This window comes from Polypterus senegalus, chromosome 13 (assembly GCF_016835505.1).
Source record: "Polypterus senegalus isolate Bchr_013 chromosome 13, ASM1683550v1, whole genome shotgun sequence".
Classification (NCBI taxonomy): Eukaryota; Metazoa; Chordata; class Cladistia; order Polypteriformes; family Polypteridae; genus Polypterus; species Polypterus senegalus.
The window spans coordinates 98447805-98464013 of record NC_053166.1 but is presented as its reverse complement, the minus strand read 5'-3'; the positions used below and the strand labels follow the sequence as shown (position 1 = coordinate 98464013).

The 16209-nt window shown below is 40.8% G+C and overlaps 1 protein-coding gene across 2 annotated transcripts in view; it reads left to right on the top strand.

Moving 5' to 3' along the window:
- LOC120542134 (properdin-like) overlaps positions 1 to 16209 on the top strand; it is a 153645-nt gene that overhangs the window by 12964 nt on the left and 124472 nt on the right. For both annotated transcript variants that reach the window (XM_039774314.1, XM_039774313.1), the window contains exon 4: positions 8079 to 8249. In XM_039774314.1, coding sequence (XP_039630248.1) covers positions 8079 to 8249 — 171 coding nt within the window. The remainder of the gene's footprint in view (positions 1 to 8078; positions 8250 to 16209) is intronic.

Genomic DNA, 16209 nt, shown 5'->3' with positions numbered 1-16209 from the left:
GTGACCCTAGTACTGACCTTTGTGGAACACAACTCTTAATGTCGCCAAAATTCTAGTTTCCTCTTGCCTTTTCCTCTGCTTCGAGTTTCTAAGCCAATTTTGTGCTCATCTACAATCAACACCCTGAACTCACACTTTTTTAGTTTGATGTCCAACTTCTCATGTGACAACTTATCAAATGCTTTCTGAAAGTAAAGGTAAAAATATTGTATGCACCAATGTGATCATATCCTTTTTTTTTGCTTCCTCATAAAATTCCAGCATGTTGGTAAAACATGACTTCAGTCTTGTGAACCTAAAGCTGACTCTTCAATAAAACTCCTGTTCTTGCAATGTGTTGCTCAATGTTATCCTTAATAGTTCCTTCCATTAATTTTCCTGTGATACATATTAAGCTTACTGGCCGATAATGGCTTGGATTTGCCCAGTCACCCTATTTATATAACTGGATGATTTTTGCCATTTTCCAGTCCTTCGGAATTTCCCCAGTGTGCAGTGACTTCCTAAAAATATACATCAAGGGTTTATATATGTGCTCACTGACTTCCTTAGGAACTTGAGGGTAAATATTATCTGGTCCTGGTGATTTGTTTGATTTCGGCCTATTTAATGTAAGCAGTACTTTTATCCTCTACATTTTCTGAATCTGTCAGTAGTGCCATTTGCCGCTGGGAGATTATCTACGTCCTCACATATAAAGACCTTAGGAACATGTAAGTTTAGAGCATATGCTATTTCACTGTCTGTATTTTGTAATTCCCCTTTTTTTTCCTGATGAACTTCACCTTGACTGTTCTTTTACTACAAAAATACTGAAAGAATTTCTTTGGGTCATCTTTTGCCTTATCTGCTATGTTCCTCTGTAACTGCTTTTTAGCTTCCTTAATATCCTTCTTAATAGTTGCCCTCATGCTCTCATACACCCTACGATTCACATTGGAGTTATTATTCTTAAAAACCTTACAGGTGTTTTTTTCCTGTGCAGCTCCGAGGGGCTCTGCAGACCAGTGACAATTCATAGCCAGCTTTCTCCAGACTGGCAATAGGCAATAACAGGCTAACATACTTGCCACACCTGCCTTTTTGAGGACTGGCACAAAATGTACCAGTCCATGGGAAACACTGGCTTAAAGCATTGAGAGGAATGAAATATTGATGCACTGGTTCTCTTTCATTTGCAGTCAAGCAAGTGGGAAGAATTCATAAAACAGAACCAATGTGCTGATGGAACAGTTTGTGTTTGTACCCAGCTTGATTTGCAGATGCTGGATTGCCCAAGCGCTCAAGCAGCCAGTGACAGTGGATAACTTTCTACTCATGCACACAGTCTGCTAATGTTTCATTAGCTTGTACTGGGGATCTGCTTGCTGTGAAAAAAAGGAAAATATGCAAAATATACAAGTTGGTATAACTGCTGTCAAGGTAAAATTAAAAAAGCAATCTTATTTTTAATTTACGTTGCACCGAATATTTCTCTGTTTTAAGACAGATTTGCCCGTGCTTTTCAATGAGTGATTTTGAAATTTCAAAACTTTGCACAGGGTGTGCTGTTCAAGATTTTTCAACAAAAATTGAACTGTCTTGACAAAGTTCCTTGCAGAATAAGTGTGTCACATTTCAGCAAACTTGGTCCTCTAGGGACAGACGTTTTTAATGCAGAAAGACGGATGGATGAACGGGTGGACCGATGGACTGACAGACAGACAGGCATTGTCTATTGTAATAGGTTCTTTAATATAATCTGAAGTAGCTTTGCACCCACACTTGAAAAAGACTTGTAAAAATACAGATGATGGAAAATAAGTATCTATATAGTACTAATAAAAGGCAAAGCCCTCACTGACTCACTCACTCACTGACTCACTCATCACTAATTCTCCAACTTCCCGTGTAGATAGAAGGCTGAAATTTGGCAGGCTTTTTCCTTACAGCTTACATAAGTTAAGCAGGTTTCATTTTGAAATTCTACACGTAACGGTGGATAACAGTCAACAACATCCACCATGTTGAACTTTCTTATTTACAGCCCCATCTTCACGCAATGTGGTAGGCAGCTTCCCTGCGCTAACCGAAACCAATGTACATACTTATATCGGTGGTATGACGCCACTGTCAGCCGCCATATTGAACTTTCCAATGTCACTAATTCTCCAACTTCCCGTGTAGGTAGAAGGCTGAAATTTGGCAGGCTCATTCCTTACAGCTTACTTACAACAGTTAAGCAGGTTTCATTTCGAAATTCTATGCGTAATGGTCATAACGGTCAACAACATCCACCATGTTGAACTTTCTTATTTACAGCCCCATCTTCACGAAATGTGGTAGGCAGCTTAACGAAACCCATACGCTAAGCCGCCATAAACCAATGTACATACTTATTTGGCAGGTGGTATGGTTTCGCTACTGTCAGTCAACAACATCCACCATGTTGCCATATTGAACTTTCCAATGTCACTAATTCTCCAACTTCCCGTGTAGGTAGAAAGCTGAAATTTGGCAGGCTCATTCCTTACAGCTTACTTACAACAGTTAAGCAGGTTTCATTTCGAAATTCTATGCGTAACGGTCATAACGGTTGACAAAGTTCGCCATGTTGAACTTTCTTATTTATGGTCCCATCTTCACGAAATTTGGTAGGTGGCTTCCCTGTGCTAACCAAAACCGATGTATTGTTGTATGTATTATTATATATATATACTAGCAGAATACCCGCGCTTCGCAGCGGAGAAGTAGTGTGTTAAAGAAATTATGAAAAAGAAAAGCAAACATTTTAAAAATAACGTAAGATGATTGTTAATGTAATTGTTTTGTCATTGATATGAGTGTTGTTGTCATATCTATCTATTTATATATATATATATATATATATATATTGTAAAATGAAGCCACTCGACACACGTATAAAAGGTTTGGGGCAGCCACCCATATAATATTCCTAGCTGCAAAGGAGTCTTTTAAGTTTCAGCACTGATGTAATCAGTACGGAGTCCAAAACAGAACTGCTCAAGGGTTGCAAAGATGGCGGTTATAAATGATCAAACAGGAAGTGATGTTGGTTGACCGGAAGTGATGTCTCTCTGACATCAGTCTGGGAATCGGGACAGGAAGTGACAATCTTCTGGGCGGAACTGGAAGTGGCGTTTTCCTGGCGCCGGAACTGGAAGTGGCGTTCTTCTGGCGCGGAACTGGAAGTGATGTTCCTGATTCAGATAGGCTTTCCTGCGGCTGGTCTGCAGAGATAGCAAGAGAAGGTTTATTGCACCCGCCTCCCTGGCCTGGCGTGGAATTACTATTACTTGGTCCACACAACGTCCTCCTATTCACACGTGTGTGACAATATATATATAGCAAAATACCTGCGATTGGCAGCGGAGAAGTAAAAAGAAAAGGAAACATTTTAATAATAACGTAACATGATTGACAAATGTAATTGTTTTGTCATGAGTGTTGCTGGCATATATATATATATATATATATATATATATATATATATATATATATATATATACACATCTATACACATACATATATACAGTTATATATATATACATATACACACATACACATACTGTATATATACACACACACATATATACATACTGTATATACAACATATACATATCTACATATATACTGTATATACACATATATATACAAATCTACATATATATATCTACATATATATATTAGGGGTGGGACTCGATTAAAAAAATTAATCCAATTAATTAGAGGCTGTGTAAGAATTAATCTTGATTAATCGTATGTAATCGCACACGTAAATTTGCCCCAAATCGCAAATGTTTTTTTTTTAATTTAAAACGGTTTTAGTGGGCGACAGAATCAAATAATAGACATGGACATGAATATTGTAAACTGAAGCTGTTTTAATTTCTGAAAAAAAGCTTTTAAACTGCATTTGAATTCAAAACAGAAACAAAAATATCATCCCTGGTTAAAATTGGGCAGACTTAAAAATAAAGTGGTAGTTTAAGTACTTTAAGTACATTTTCAGAATAGTATTGTCTTTAAATAATAATAACCAAAATTTCAACATAAAGTGCAGTTTTCTTCTTAAAAAAATAAGTCAGAAACATAAAAGGTAATTTGACCAGCTTACTCTTTAAACTCTGAGTAACATTAGCCAAAATTATTTTGTACATTAGGCTAAAACAGTGTGATCATTGAACATTTTGTAATTAGATGTATTTAGAATTACTAACGGTCACGGAAGTCCAATGATCCCCAGTAAGAGCCACAAAGTCCGCTTTCTGTAATGCATCTAATTTTGCTTGCTTTTCAGTGTGCACAAAACCATGCTTTTATCAAGGCTTCGGGTAGTCGAAATGATCAGTCGTAGGAACGCGCTTTATTCCGACTCTAACATTTTTGTAGCTGTGATGTGTGCATCAGTGTAATGGATGTACCAGGAAATCATGCATTGACAAAAGTTCCGTTTGCTTGGAATTGAAAGTGTGATTAAATGCGTTATTTTTTAACGCGTTATGGAGTACATGCATCGAAGCTTCTCAGCTGTGCTTGTGCTAAGAAAGGGAAAATTTTAAAAATAGCGTAACATGATTCTGCGTTAACCTAATATTTTTCATACGTCCCAAACCAAGGAGATCGAAGGTAAAATGAATCGGTAGCGCGTACATAGTCAGTACACCCCTCTCGGGAATCGAACCTCAATGTCGGCGTTAGAGGCGAAGACTCTACAATTAGCCACAGCGTGGCTTGTCTATGCTAAAGTATGTATTGTAGATCGGGTATATATATACATATTATATATATATACCCGTGTACACAGTGGAGAAGTAGAAGTTATGAAAAGAAAAGGGAACATTTTAAAAATAGCGTAACATGATTGTCAATATACAGTAATTGTTTTGTGAGTGTTATTGAATGTTGCTGTCATCAAGGATTTGATTATCATTATTTCTTTCAATCAGGCTCGTATTTGTAGGATGTGTTCAAGTTACATTCCGTGTTTGTCAATCGTTGTAAAGATAAGAGGTTTCATTCATCGATTAGTTCCTTACTGCATCAATAAACAGCTCGTCTTCCTTTTATCTGAGATGTGACAAACTGCATGCACGGTTTTTTTACACTGTCTTCCTTTAGCAGGACATTCACTTTTTCCACCGTGTGCTTTGTTTCCGCAGTAGCTGCACTTATGAATATGATTGTATGTATAAGGCGCTTCATATTTTTTGCTGCCTTCTCAATTGTGTAATTCGGTTTTGTTCAGCACTCTTTGGAACTGTTGCTTTTGTCTGCGCATTGCGTCAGTTCACGTGAGCAGCTTGGTGTTCTTGCATCGAAGGTTCCCAGCTGTACTGGTGCCATCTCGTGTAATGTCAGCTAAGACCCGGCACTTAAAAGTTTCTCTCGCAGTTTCAATGAGTTTGTGCCAAACACCACCCTGACCATCTCATCTTCCTCTGCATAAGCACAGTCCTTCACCCGTGAATATTTACCGGCAGTGTTTGTATTGGATTGCCGCTGATGGACGGCCTTATATGGGCAGGCACTAAATTACAAACGCTAGTGGCAGCCTGTCTATGAACTTAATTTAATATAAACTTACGGTTCACGCCGTGCTTTGTTTCCGCAGTAGCTGTACTTATGAATATGCTTGTATGCATCATTTGCTTCATAATGTTTTTCTGCCTTCTCAATTGTGAAATGGCGTTTTGTGCTCATCGCTGTTTGGAGTTCTTCCTTGTTCTCTACGTACTTACGTAGGAGGCGTGATGATGTCACACGAAACTCCGCCCCCCACGGCCATCTCCAATTCAAGACTCCATTACATTATATGGGGAAAAATAGCTTCCAGTTATGACCCTTATGCGTAGAATTTCGAAATGAAACCTGCCCAACTTTTGTAAGTAAGCTGTAAGGAATAAGCCTGCCAAATTTCAGCCTTCTACCTACACGGGAAGTTGGAGAATTAGTGATGAGTCAGTGAGTCAGTGAGTGAGTCAGTGAGTGAGTGAGTGAGGGCTTTGCCTTTTATTAGTATAGATTATATTGTAGGATTATTATATGTATTATTTCAGTGGTATGATGCCACTGTTGGCCGCCATATTGAACTTTCCAATGTCACTAATTCTCCAACTTCCCGTGTAGGTAGAAGGCTGAAATTTGGCATGCTCATTCCTAACAGCTTACTTACAAAAGTTAAGCAGGTTTTATTTCGAAATTCTACGCGTAACGGTCAAAACGGTCGACAACATCCGCCATGTTGAACTTTCTTATTTATGGCCCCATCTTCACGAAATTTGGTAGGTGGCTTCCCTGCGCTAACCGAAACCAATGTACGTACTTATTTCAGTGGTATGATGCCACTGTCGGCCGCCATATTGAACTTTTCCACGGTCTTTGTTACTTATGGGCCCATCTTCAAGAAATTTGGTATGCGGGTTTCCAACGCTAACTGAATCCTACTTACATACATATCCATAGCCTGCAGCTCGGTCACCGTGTGAGGCAGCGTTGGGTCCTCCGCCTCTTACATTGTTGGCTGCCTGCCTATATAAGGCCGTCCGTCGCTCTGGGTTCTACATTCCCTTACTTGCTTTGCCACGGGATTCACGTCTCCCTGCTGATAACTACAGCCTTTTTATTTAATCCACGGCTTCTCCGCTGTTTTATTGTTCGTTTATTACAATTATAGTTATTGTTTAGGTATTTTAGACTTACTTTACATTGTTCAGGTACCCATTTCCTTTATCATTCCAACCGTACCCCCATTAACATGTGTATTGAGGTGATCACCATCGATCAAAGAACTGTCACTTACCATCACTTTCATGATACCGTCACTTACCGTCACTTTTCATGCCCGGAGATGGCATCTACCTTTTCCATTCTCTGTGTTACATATTGCACGGCCATATCAGGCTCACTCTTGATATCCGGAGGAACATTGTGTCTTATGTATTGAATGACTGGGGCAGGTTCAAGGTGTGGACTGATGATGATACAGGAGATAATTATACTACACAGGAGCACTATAAGAGTGAAATGCTTAAGCCCTTCACCTATGGTTCTGCATGTGAGTTGATGGCTGCCGCTGAATTGTTCGGTTGTCGCTTTCAAGTGTACCAAAATGGACAAATATTTTACACCTTTCGACAACTGCCAGTGCCTCTTTAACATCTTAGACTTACAGGTGACGATTTCAGTAGTGAACACTTTGATGTTTATGAATGTTTAAACTCTCAAAAGCTGGATGTGAAGTTATCGATTAAACCGGTTGTATGCTTACAACGCTTGAAAGATGCCGAATGTCACTTCAACACAAGTCCTGCAAATACTGTCATAATTGAAACAAACCATGAAACTCAAACCAATTATGACAGCAGCAATCCAAGCTGTGAGATTTGAAACTGTACGTTGCATGCTCAAGAGTAAGCTCAGTGCACAGCTTGGTCATATTACAACCGGAGGGACGAACTGACAATGTGGTATACAAAGAGATCCTTAACAAATAATTATTGGTATATTTTCCCTCAGTTTAAAAAGGTTTAATTTTCTTCTTAATAAAAATTTTAAGGCAGTACTTAGCCGCTGTGCAAAGTGCGGGTATTTTGCTAGTTTTTAATAAGACTTTAATAAGACTTTTTTCAAACACATTTCCTAACCTTTTTCAGACTCTCTTCAAATAAATTTCCTACTTTTGCTGTCATATTTACTGTGTTAATCTTGCTTTATAGTAATATTGATTTTATATTGTTTGATTGAGTTACATTGTTAAGATCACATTGCATGGGTGAATGCAATTGCACATAAGAATTTAGTAGCAGAGAAGAGCTATCTTTAATAGAAAGCAGTACAGTGAGAGGGCACCTGCTTTGGTGATTGGCATAGGTGTAGCTCAGGTCTGAAGATAACTGTTTTTTGGAAGTTGGTATTTTGGAAAAACTAAGTGGATATGACTGGTGAGCCTTTTGGGGCTAAATGGCCTGTTCCTGTTCAGATTGTTCTAATGTTCTATTATTTCTCACTCTAGGTATGTCCTCCTAAATTTGCTTATTTTATACCTTTTATTTCCATTGTGTTATTTATATTAACAGGGAATGGAGGATGGGCGACATGGGGTCCCTGGCAACCTTGCTCTGTGACATGCGAGTCAGGAGTGAGAAAAAGAGAGCGGAGCTGCACAAATCCATCTCCTTTTTGTGGTGGTCACTGTATTGGAAGCAACACTGAGACTGAAATATGTGATACTTTACTTATCTGCCCAAGTAAGAAACATTATTTTCTATTTTGATTCTATGACAATGAGCTGTATAATATTTAAGTATAATTTAAAGAATTTCTGTATCTCACCTGCAAGTCTGTGTTGCAGCTAACCTCTTATACTGTATACTATATAATGTCAAGTTCATTTTATATGTAGAGCCCATTGAAAACAACATCTGTATTGCTATAGCCAAAGTGCTTTACAAAGAACATACAATTAGCATAAAACTAAAATAGAATAAAATACAATAAAACAATAATGCAGCCAGAAGTAAATTGAAACAAACCACTGACTTAAGGGGAAGAATCACCACTAGCACGGAAAGCTGAAGAAAAAAAAAGATTCTTCAGTCTAGTTGTAAATACATCAATTGAAAGTGCATCCTCAATGTAGTAAGGCAGAGAATTCCACAGGTGTGGTGCAGTGGCAGCAAAAGTGAGTTTTACGCATAGTACAAGGGACTAAAAGAGACAGCTAACTGGTAGACCTAAGCTCTTTGTATGGCTGGTGTAAAACATACAATTTGGATAAATAGGTGGGAGCATATTAAAAACCAGCAGCAAATTTTTAAAATCAAATCTGAAACTAATGGGTAGCCAGTGTAAAGAGACTAAAGTTGGAGATACAGAGGCATACTTTCTGTCCCCAACCAAAAATCTAGAAGCAACATTCTGAACCAAATGCAACCTGATTATCTGGGATTTGCTGATCCCAGAATACAAGTTGCAGTAATCTTGCTGAGAAAAGGTCCCTAGGAGATAAAAATGGCTTAGCCTTAGCTAAAAGGCAAAGCTGGTAAAAGTAACACTTGACCACAGAATTAATCAGTTTCTCAAAAGAGAAATTACTGTAAAAATCAATCCCAAGATTCTGAACTTGAGGTTTACAAAAGTCCATGAAATCCCAAGAAGTTCAAAACCAATTTAAGCTTTGGTAGGACCAACTATCAGCACTTCCATTTTATTATGACTGAGATCAAGAAAATTGTCAGCCATCCAGGATCTCAGGTCTTCAAGACAATTGTGCAACCGATTCATTGCAAAGTTGCACACAGGCATATAAGCATGTGTGTCATCAGCATAATAATGAAAAGAAACACTAAACTTCCTAACAATAGCTCATATAGGATGAAGATATGTAGAGAATAAAATAGGATTCAAAATGAATTCCTGAGTAGAAAACCTCATTTAACAGGAGCAGCAGATGAAAAAGAGGAATTGAGAGTCACTAAAAAATGTCTACCAGTTGAGATATGACCTGAACCAGTCAAGAGCAGGCCCTTTAAGCCCCACCAGATGCCTAGGCTGCAACACCAAGATCTTATGTGTCAAAAGCTGCTGAAAGATCTAGAAGGACAAGGAATTCTGAGAGTAAGTAATAACAGAAATGTCATGAAATAGTTTCAGGAGGGCAGTGTCATCCCCATAATAATGTGTAAAGCCAGATTGATAGGTCTCATATAATTTAGTAGAATTAAGATGATCAACCAACTGATCATAAATAATTCTTTTTAATATTTTTACCAAAAATAGCAATTGAGAAATTGGGCAAAAATTGACTAACACTCGAGGATGTAACTCAGCCTTTTTGAAGACAAGTTTGCACCACCGCATGCTTAAAAAGTGAGGGTACAACACCATTGCTAATAGAACCATTATTAATTGCCAACAATAGTGGGCCAAGGACATCAAATGCCTCAAATAAAGGTTGTGGTGGAACAACATCAACTGGGCAAAAAATAGGTCCAAGTTTGCCAATAATACTTTACAGCTGTTAAAGTAAAACAACATTAAAGGAGTCCAAAACAATATTACGATTGACAGCAGGAAGTACAGAGCCAATGCTGGAATGGATAGTATGGATTTGGCAGACAAAATGAAAGAAACTGCTCACATGAATGAAAAATTTTATTTAAACCCATCTCTGAACAGGGGTGAATAGCCATATTAAATAATTTAAATAACTCCCTGGGTTTCTTTGAATGACAAGATACCAAATTGAAGAAGTAATCATGTTTACATTTCTTAACTACCTCCTGGAAGTTAAACAGAGAAATCCGAAAAATCTGCGCAGATATAGTTAGCATGTCTTTCTTCCACCTTCATTCAGCAATCCTACAGGCGCACTGTGGCTGACGTGTGGTGTCATTTAACCAAGGAGCTGGTCTTCCCTTTTGGCACCCTGATTTTGAGAGGGGCAATTGAGTCTAACAACTTTTTACAAGATAAACTAAAAACATAAACAGAATCATAAATAATATCACACTAGCCTTGTAGATACAAAGGTAAACATACTTTTAAAAATCTATATATATAAAAGCCAAATACCACTGACTCACTCATTACGAAATCTCCTGAATCATGATGACTTGGGACTTGAAATTTGGAATGTAGGTTACCCTTGGCCCATAGGTGCTTGCTAAGAAACTGTTTAAAAAATTTCGTGGCCCAAGTGCGGAATTTCTTATAGTGTTTTGGACCCATTTGTATGTCTGTCCGCTTTTAACGAGAGAATTACTTAATGGATTTAGATTGGGTTTTTTTCTATAATTTGCTTGAACATTCCATTGATTTTGCAACTTTCTCATTGCGCTAAGTATCATAGTTTACTTGCAGTACCAATTTATTAGCGCAAATCCGAGAGAGACTCATTTAGCTGCGACGAGGAGGGTGGGCCCCTCCTCACTCACGTGTCTGCCTGGTGGCATAACCTTAACTTTGCTTAGTTAGAGAACGAGATAACTACTTAACGGATTTAGATCTTTTTTTTCTATAATTTGCTTGAACATTTCGGTTGATTTTGTGACTTCTTTCATTATGCTAAGAATCATAGTTCGCTTGCAGGAGTGATATACTCACGCTAATCCAAGACAGAGGCTGTGGGCCAAGGGGAGGAGGAAGAGTGACGTCAGGAGTAGAGAGCTGGGCAGGGCCCTCCTCACTGTCCTGTTTCACTAATATGCGGGCGAAGCCATAGGGGATGACTAGGCAGATATAACCGAAGATTTTAAACTTTTGAGAATTGCTTAAAATTAGATATAATACAAGATTTTAAACTTCCAGAATAGCCTGAAACACAGCTTGCAGTAACAATGTCAACAGTAATATTTACAACAATCAGTAAAGAAAAATTGTCATTAACGTGAATATTACATATGTCAATATTATTAACTAAAATACCTCCCTTACGAAAGAGATTCCAGGGTGTGACCAAGAGAATGAGTTGGAGCATAAATATGCAGAATAAAATTAAATTGGTCCAATAGTATATATATATATATATATATATATTGTGAACGCTGGCCCGGACACAGACAGACGGACATCGTAAGTTCACCCAACACACTTTTATTTACAATATTTACAATTATATTTTCAGTGCACTACCCAGTGCCTTCTGCACCGTTCCCCCAAAAGTCCAGGCCTCACAGTCCTTCTCACGGTGCCGTTCTCCTGGCCGCCTCCAGTCCTCTCTCCAGCTGTGTCTACTACCGCCCGACATCCACCAATGACTGGAGGGAGGCGGCCCCTCTTATAGGAACCCGGATGGGCTCCAGCTGCTTCCCAGCAATCAGTCTTAGCCACACCCCAGTGTGGCGGAAGTGCCGGCTGCACACCCGGAAGCCGTCCGGGTGTCCCCTGTCGTCTTACCCGCAGCACTTCCTGGTGTGGCGGAAGTGCTGGGCTCCAGGGTTCCTCAGGCACCTGGGCGCTGCCTGCCGGTGGCCACGGGCCTCTACAGGGTTGGGCTTCCAAGCCCTCTACCCGTGGCCCCCATCATAACCAGGATGGACGCCCCCTCGCGGTCTGGAGGAGGCACAAGCCCTCCTCTGGTCCTCCTGGGCGTCCCAGCCGGGGACCACACGGGATATTCCGGCATCGGGGCGCCGCCTGGCGGTGGCCACGGGTCCCTACAGGGCTGGGCTTCCAAGCCCTGTACCTGAGGCCCCCAACATAACCAGGACGGACGCCCCCTCGCGGTCTGGAGGAGGCACAAGCAGGAGCCCTGCCGGGGACCACGATATATATATATATATATATATATATATATATATATATATATATATATACAGTGTATATATATATATCGGGTCAGGCGACCCGAACCGAGAGGTTGTGAACCCGAGAGAGAGTGTCAGTGTTAGCCTGGAGGCTACCCCGATGATAAGTGACAGTGAACTTATACGGCTGCAAGTCCAAAAACCTCCTGGTGACTTGTGGGTTTGACTCCTTATGAACAGCCATCCAATGGAGGGTGGCATGGTCTGTCACTAGGGTGAACTCCCGACCTAACAGGTAGTACTGCAGGCAGGTTACCGCCCATTTTATCACTAGAGCCTCCCGTTCTACCTAACTTGTCTTGTCCTAACTTGTCCAACAGTTTCTGGCTCAGGTATATCAGGGTGTTCTACACCATCGATGCTTTGGCTCAGCATGGCGCCTAGACCTGTGTCCAAAGCATCGGTCTGGAGAAGGAAGGGAAGATAAAAGTCAGGTGTTCTCAAAACAGGTGCCATCGTGAGGGCCATCTTTAAGTCACTGACTGCCCGTTCCATCAGTTCATCCCATACCATATGAAAAGGGGCCCTTTGTCAGATTCGTCAAGGGGGCAGCTGTCTCAGAAAACTGAGGTATAAACCGGTGGTAGTAACTCGCTAGTCCTAAGAAAGCTTGCACTTGCCTCTTGGTTATCGGACAGGGCCATTCAAGGATGTGTTTGAATTTTGAACGCTGTGGCTTCAACAGCCCTCCTCCCACCAGGTAGCCTAAATACCTGGCCTCATTCAACCCAAAGAAGCACTTCTGGGGATTGATAATGTAGCCCGGCTTTCGCTAGCATCAGGAGGACATCATAGACCTGCAGCACATGCTTCTTCCAGGTGCTGGAAAAAAATGACTTTATCATCGAGTTAGGTGGCACAGTAGGACTGGTGTGGCTTTAGCACTCTGTCTACCAGACGCTGAAAGGTTGCTGGCGCCCTGTGCAGTCCAAATGGGAGAACCTTGTACTTCAAGTGTCCGGTATGGGTTCTAAACGCCGTTTTCTCTCTTGCAGATGCCGTTAAGGGAATTTGCCAGTAACCCTTAGTCATGTCAAGAGTAGTCAAATAACGTGCCTTCCCCAACCGCTCAAGGAGTTCATCCACGCAGGGCATGAGGTATGCATCGAATTTGGAGATTTGATTGAGACCCCGGAAGTCGTTACAAAATCTCCATGACCCATCGGGCTTAGAAACAAGGACGATGGGACTGGACCACGGGCTGTGATTCTCCTTGATGATGTCCATGTACAACATCCATTGAACTTCTAACTCCACCTCCACATGTTTTGCCTCCCCTGACTATCACACCAGGGTCTGTCACGATGTCGTGCTGAATCAGCAAGGTGCGGCCGGGTGCCTCGCTGACTACTTCCGGGACAGACAGGATCACAGTTTCCAGCTCTTGTTGCTTGTGGGGACTCAAATTGTGGCCGAGGTTAAGGACCGTTCTTTTCGAGAAAAGGGAGAGTGTGGTCTTCCTTGTCCCTCCACGGCTTCAGTAAGTTGACGTGATATACCCGCTCGCTTGGTTGACGATTTGGTTGCTTCACCAAATAATCAACAAGCTCTTTTCTCTCTTTAACCTTGTAAGGGCCCTACCAATGAGCCATTCACTTTAGAATGGGAAGTGAGCACAAGCACCATCACTCGGCCTCCCGGCTGGAACTCCCACAGGGAGGTATTTCTGTTATAGTTCCCCACTTGCGCTGTTTGAGCTTTCGACATATGCTCTTTTAGCAGAGGTTGGAGTTTGGCCAATTTAGCGTGTAACTGTGCGATATATTCCAAGATATTGGTGGAGAGAAGTGCCTCCCCTTCCCTACCTTCTTTTAGAATGTCCAAAATACCCCAGGGTTGGCATCCGTATAAAAGTTCAAAAGGGGAAAATCCTGTAGAGGCTTGCGGCACCTACCGATAGACAAAAAGTACAAGAGGTAAGAGCTGGTCCCAGTTCCTACCGTCCGCACTGACTACCTTGTGGAGCATCTGTTTAAGGGTTTGATTGAACCTCTCCACCAACCCGTCTGTCCATAGATGATAAACAGACGTTTTAAGATGCTCAATACAGAGTAACTTGGCAACTTCCCTGAACGTATCCTAAGTAAAGGGTGAACCCTGGTCCGTAAGGACTTCCTTGGACTTCCTACCAATTCCCGTGTGATATTTTTAGTATTAGCAGTTCGTAGGGGAACCGCCTCTGGGTATCGAGTAGCATAATTGATCATAACTAATATGTACTTATGGCCTCGCGTCGAAGGCTCCAAGGGACCCACAAGATCGATATTGATCCTGTCAAAGGGTACATAATTGAGGGGAATCGGAACTAGAGGAGCATGGTCCCTACTGGGTATCTGACATAGCTGACACTCTGGACTGGATTGACAGAAACGTCGGACCTCCTCATTGATTCCAGGCCAGTAGAAACGGTGCTTCACTCTCTCTAATGTTTTCTCTTCCCTGATATGGGCACTTAAGTGGTGAGCCTTGGGCTAGCTCGCAGACCCCTCACTGGTAGGTCTGCGGAACTAACAACAACATCCTGACCTTGCCTTCATGTTCCGCTACTTGATACAACAGATCATTTGGTAGAACAAAGTAGGGTCCCGGTGGTGGGGAATTTTCCAATGATTGCCCGTCGATGGAAACGATGGTATTCCTGGTTAATTGTCATGGAATCATCGTTCCACTTTTCTCTTTTAAATGTAGCCAGCGTATACTGAAACTGAAAGTCTAGGCCAGTGAGCTGATCTTGTGGGAGGACTGGGGTTGGGGCTATCTGGCCCGGATCCTAATCCGTTTGTACTTCCGGATCGAGGTCTGTCGCAGGAAAGTCCCCCTCCCGGCTGTCCACGTCATCAGCAGTTGCCAAAGAGCACAGCGTGGGAGTAGCTGGGACAGTTCCTTGCCCGTCCATAATCAGACCCACCATAGTTCTGGGAGTGGTTTCTAGCCTACCGCTTTTATTTTCTGACCAGTCTTGTCTTAATATAACTGGGAAGGGGGGCTCGGGCATACAGCGCCGAGCAGTTGTTTAGGGTCACACTTCCAGGTTATGAAGCATTTCACGGACCTATATAATCTGGTCTCCCCATGTACACAGGTCACATTCATTTTTTCGAGCTTACCAGAGGTTCCACAATTGAAATGTTATGAAATTTAAGGTGAATATTTTTTCAGCATTTACCTGTTAGATTCTGTTACCCTATAGTCTTCCCTGCCTTTCTTGTAACAGACACCACTAAGTACTTAATAATTAAGCAATAATTAAGTCCATGTACACAATCAATACGAATGGTTATTCTTTCGTGAAATTTTTCAGGCTTCAGTTCACTGCACAACTTGCACATGTGTACAAGTAAAAAAAAAGAAAAAGAAAAATGGTGTACACAAAAATGAAATGTTTTTAAAATGCTTATCCAGAAAGTGACAAGTGTTGCAGTGAATAGAATTGTGTGCAGATGTGTGCAATTATCTAATGCAGAGTGTCTGCATTTCATCATTATTCTTTATTATTTTGGCTGCTGTTCTATTAGTAAAGTCTATCTCCATTTCTCATCGACCTGCAGCATGTGTAAGTACTGATCTGCTCCCAGGTGATTTTCTATGTAATAAACTTAATAAGTTATAGCATAATGAAATTTGCATAATTAGATCTGGACCACCCTATATTTCAAATATATGCAGAGTTGAGGGATCTTTCTCTCCCTTGTAAGACATTAAATAGTACCTCAACAATGCAGAATTCTCATTTAAAATATGGATGTTGACAGTAATTGAACAAATAAACAAGTAAACAAATAACTAGATACATAAATTATTGCTCAAGTACAAGTAATGAAAAAATAAATATTAAACATGGTATGCTGCGATTAGTTAGCCCTAAACATTACCCTAAAGAGTAACTTGTTGCAGACCGGAC